Source organism: Gobius niger (genome assembly GCF_951799975.1).
Source record: "Gobius niger genome assembly, chromosome: 5".
Classification (NCBI taxonomy): domain Eukaryota; kingdom Metazoa; phylum Chordata; class Actinopteri; order Gobiiformes; family Gobiidae; genus Gobius; species Gobius niger.
In genome coordinates, this window is record NC_136856.1 from 9,025,212 (window position 1) to 9,030,064 (window position 4,853).

The following is a 4,853-nucleotide window of genomic DNA, read 5'->3' on the forward strand; positions in this document are numbered from 1 at the left end:
AGCAATGCAATAAAAGGTAATGTTTTAAGACACTTCTGTGGGCCTTAATGGTTGCCCTGTGGAGATAAATTGAGTGCTAAGAACTTTAAGGATTAGAAATAATGGCATCAGTGGCAGTAGAAGTAGCTCAACAACTGCACAAGCCAATGGATGTTTAAACTCCATGTTTGCAGTTAAGCCCAGTGATTTAACCGTTTGTTTCTTTGAGAATCCGGTTAAATCTTTCCGAAATTGAGCTTGTTTTGTCGTCTAATAGCTTTATAATCTCTTGGGAATAGTTTTGTTTCAGTTTAGAGGCCACAAGTGTCAACATTCACCTTTAAAGGGGGATCGTTACAATAGATTTTGTCCAACCTTATGGGGTTTACATAGAGATATCGTATTGTGTCTTAGCTATGGCTCTATGTGTTATTCTTAAATCTTAGCAGAGGCTTCCAGGAGTTGTCAGCTGGACTTGAGTCGATGCTCGACTTATAAGGGAGTTCAATAATAACAAATCGGAGACAAACGTTTCGAGGAAAATTCCCAGGACTCGTTTTTATTAAGAGAATTTCAGAACATAAGAGAGGGACCGGACACCTGCATTTGTCAGAGAGAAGGTTTCCAAATTCACTTGATTTTTCAAAAAAAAAAAAAGAAAGAACAACGGAAAGTAATTTTGTGTTTTCTTATTATTTAGAAAAGCCGACTCGACAGCATCTATGTGATGGAGCAGTAGCTGTTTTGTACACGCAGGGTCGGAGGAGGCTGTTCCCGGAATGTCTTTTTTTCTTCTTTTTTTTTTTTTACATGTTCGTCTTCCTCTTTCTTTCTTATGGACAACACACTTTTTTTTTCTTTTAAAACACAATTTCAATGAAAAAATAAAACAATAGATCATGAGACAGAAGCATAAGGGAACTGCACACTGCACATTTAGAGTCTAAAAGAAGAAATCACCCACATTACCAATGGCTGAACCGTTAATAAAACATGGATAAAGGTAGTAGGAGAGGAGAGGTCTAAATCGGTAGGAAAAGGTGTTCAGGGCTAGATCGAGGGAGAAAACACAAGGGGTACACGACTCACAACATAGTAGCCAATCCGGCAAAAAGGGACACGCTTTCTACACCAAACAAGCCTTCAACAATCATGAATGCCATTTAAAAAAGGATTCGAGTGTGTTCGTCTTTTGTTTGCTGTTTTTTTTCTTATCCTGCAGACACGTTTTTTTGATATGACCACTGCAAGTCTGCAAGGTGCTCCATATTATTCAGCTTTTGCTTTTTGTGCTAAAAATCTGTACGGATACTTATAAAATCATTGATAAAAATATTCCTCTGTTAACAATACGCCTTGGAGGGAAACCGTGTGAGAGATTGGGGTTGGGCTGGCTGGCTGGGGGGGGGGCGGGGGGGGGGTCTTTATCGGAGGGGAGGGAGGGAAGGAGAGTGGGCAGTGCCTGCTACTCAGACTTGGCCTCCTCCTTGGCCTCTTCTGGAGCTGCCTCATCCTGGAAACACACACAGAACAGTGTCAAGACTCTGAGCTTATTCTGACATTGCGGCGGACATGGATTTGGGGCGGCCGTACCTCGTTGGTCTTAGCGTCTCCGTTCTCAGAGTGGTTCTCCTCGTTAGCCTCGGCCTCTGCGTTTTCCTTCGCTTTCTTCGCCTTCTTGTCCTCCTTCTTGTCGTTCACAGCCTTCTCTTTCTGCGCAAACACATCATGTTTTATTACAAGTTTCACTCTTTGTTGCCTAAAAAAAACAGACTTTGCTGTCGTCGGAACACACGGGGAATCATGGGTTTTACCTTGGCTGGCTTCTTGGCCTTTGGTTCCGGCTTAGGAAGGGACGGTTTCTGTAATAAAAAGGAAAAAAAAGGACTATTTATTGAAACTCTACAGTTATTGTGTTGTTTTCTAGCATTAATGTGGAAATGTAAGTTCTAAAGCTCACATTTGCCTAAAATATTGATAAATTAGGCTAAGATTACCTGTGAGCACTTAAAGCTTCAATACGTTGTTTGATCTTACACAGGAAGAATCATTTTGGCTTTGCAATTTGATCACGTGTTAATTTAAAGTGTAAAATAGTGACATTATCTTCATTAATCATTCAAAGCGACATTTAAAGACATAATCTGTGTTGTAATTGCTTGTGAAAGTTCTGAATTGCTTTCCCCGTAAATCTAATCACTTTGCAACAATGTGCCGCACTTTTAATGAATATCTATGATAAAACTGAAGTTAAATTATAATATTTTGCATTTATCAGCAGTTACAAAGCTATTGTGAGAAATAATGAGGTGAAAATTGTAATTTAATAGTTGTTTTGGGGTTTAGAACTTGATTCTGTTGTTTTTATACATTTCTTTTTAAAGATTCACTGCATGAGCACCGTAAATGATAATATTTATCTAATTTGTCCTTTGTGGAGTGTTTTCCCGGACTTTTCTTACCGCTGATAGCCGAGCCGATCTCCTCTGGGGCTAAAAACAGAATAAAGATAGTTATTAACATGTTTTTGCATTAAAAACCATTAATGTCGGTAAAGACACAACCGAGCACCCTCTTTAGTGACAAAAGAGGTCATTAAACCGTTGTGATGATTAATTATTGATTAAAAGTTACATTTTAATTATGTTTAGAAAGTGTTTTTGACATGATAGCTCTTACCTCCTCCTTCTCACCTCCCTCTGCTGCTGCGGCCTGAAAGAAACAGCGAAACAAAGATATTAGTCATAAAACATCAAAAATCCATTTCAGGAGGTTATTGCGGGTTTATAAACAGAGGAAACATTTGTTTAATGTCTCCACTGCTTTTTATTCATCACTACAGGCCTGGTGAAAAAACTTTTCACATTCACCTGAAAATGAAATTTTATTTGAATTCCAGGTGTATATAAGTAAATGTGGGCCGTGGATGATGCGTTTTGGGCGGGATTCAGGATTGTGGTGCGAGAGCCGAGCCTCGTGCGCCGCTGCAGCCATATTTTGAGGGCCCCTGCCCCGCTGTTCCCTTTCACTCCCCCATCTCTTTCTCTCATTCAAAGCATGGAGCTCAGATTTGAAAGCTGGCGCGGGAGTCTCTGAGAAGGGGGAGGGACCAACCGGGCTCGCAGACGCCACCTTCAGGCTGATCCGCGCCACTGCAGCCATTTGGGACCGCGAACAAAGAGAGAAAATATATAATTTTATCGAAATGCGACTGCCAGTGTTTGTTATTGTGGTCAAAATGCAAAGTAGGAGCATTAAAGCATTTTCTGCTGGTACTTTCGCCCGGTTTGATGCCGAAACGGCGATAAGCGAGGCGTTTGTTCTCGGCGGGTCGGCGACGAAGGTGGACAAGAGCTGCAAAGCATGGCTGCTGCTTGTGCTTTAACTGCATGGAGACCGAGCGAGACTTCTGACTACCCAAAGGACAGCGGCTCGCGCGTTCAAACGCCTTGTTATAGGGACTGTCGGGGCGGGAAAATATCATTCCAACACACAAAAAATACACGTTTAATCTACAACATGCCCGAAAAATACCAACGGCGAACGACGACTATTCATTGCGTTATAATTAAGTAATGTCTCGGAGGATGTCTTCCCGATCCCGTGCACACCGTTATCCGCGGGTACTGCCTTCAAATAATTCCCCATATCTTAAGCATACGTACCTTTCTCTTGGGCATGTTGAGCTCGTGGAGATTTTCTTACAAAGGTAACTAAAAAACAGTTTTTCCTGTTGGGCTCAGTGCATGTGAAGACGAGTGTCTCCCCTATGGTCAGCAGTGTAGTAAACACACTGGAACAGAGAGGAGAGTGGTTGAATGGGGGGAGGGGTGCGGCTAAGGGCATGATTGATATGCTCTCGGCCAATCAGGTGACGCCATTCGAGGCTGCAGAACACTTGGAGCATTTTTTGGAGCCGGTGATGTTCTTCTCGGGTCTGCGCGAATGGCTTCTTGCAGGGGCGAAAAAGGGAAGGAAAAAAGCCCTGCAACAATTTTACAGTTTGCAATCGGGGCGCTCGTGTTCAAAATCAGAACGTGACTCCCCCCCCCCCTTTTTTTTTTTTTACACCTGAACGCAACATTGTATTATAAGGTGGAAAAGCCGTGCGTCGCCTTTGGCTTGACACAAAGACACGTCTCAACATCTGCTTGCGCCCCGAGAGGAGGCAATTCACCGCGATTCGCTTCATGTTTGAGTCCAATATGGCGCCCGTTCCCCCTCCCGACACATTTTTTTTTTTTTGTTTGTCAGTCGCCTTTTCCTAAATTCGTTTTGAGGAGGGGGGGGGGGGGGAGCCTCGGCGTCGTCTGCGCGAGACGCCTGCAGGGGGCCTACGGAGTCTGTGGAATAAATGGGAGAGCGCTGAGCCGGTGTGTGGAGTGTGGCGCTTCCACTGGCCGTGCTGGTACAAAAGCGCGCCTCTGTTTTCAGAAATCACAGGGGGGGGGGGAGATTATGGACTCCACCGCCACTTCCACACAAAACCACCATCGATATTTGTGAGACAAGGACCCAAGACCCGGCCGGTGTTTGGGACAATAGGCCCGCAGACAATGGCCCGATGAGGAAAAACCCAGACCATCATGATGGGTCTGGCCGCGTCTCCTCGCTGCGTGCGCGTGCGTGTGTGTGTGTGTGCGTGTGTGCGCTCAGAGATAGAGAAAGGGGCTGAAGGGGCGGGGTGCGGCGGAGAGGCGGAGGAGGAGGAGGAGGAGGAGGAGGAGGAATGCAAACCTCCATCCAGAGCTCAGAGCATTTGCGCAGATCGTCCGCGCGCTGCCTTTCGCGGACAGCGTCGTCAGCCTCCGGGAACTTTCGAGCTCTCTTGTCTCCGCCGGAACAGCTCCGCGAGAAACGAGTCACCCCCCAAG

At 44.8% G+C, this 4,853-nt stretch overlaps 1 protein-coding gene across 2 annotated transcripts; it reads right to left on the minus strand.

Annotated features, from left to right (window-relative positions):
* Positions 1 to 628: 628 nt before the first annotated feature.
* On the minus strand, positions 629 to 3,804 carry hmgn7 (high mobility group nucleosomal binding domain 7). Of its 2 annotated transcripts, none has more exons than XM_079556141.1 (6): positions 3,645 to 3,804; positions 2,659 to 2,691; positions 2,433 to 2,471; positions 1,794 to 1,841; positions 1,573 to 1,692; positions 629 to 1,492 (listed from the first exon to the last, which is right to left on the minus strand). In XM_079556141.1, exons 1-6 carry the CDS (start codon positions 3,657 to 3,659, stop codon positions 1,445 to 1,447), a joined length of 303 nt encoding a protein of 100 aa, XP_079412267.1. In that variant the 5' UTR covers positions 3,660 to 3,804; the 3' UTR covers positions 629 to 1,444. The 2 variants fall into 2 exon arrangements, with proteins under 2 accessions (XP_079412267.1, XP_079412268.1); XM_079556142.1 differs by having other exon boundaries at positions 2,442 to 2,471; positions 3,645 to 3,803.
* Between the last annotated feature and the right edge of the window lie 1,049 nt (positions 3,805 to 4,853).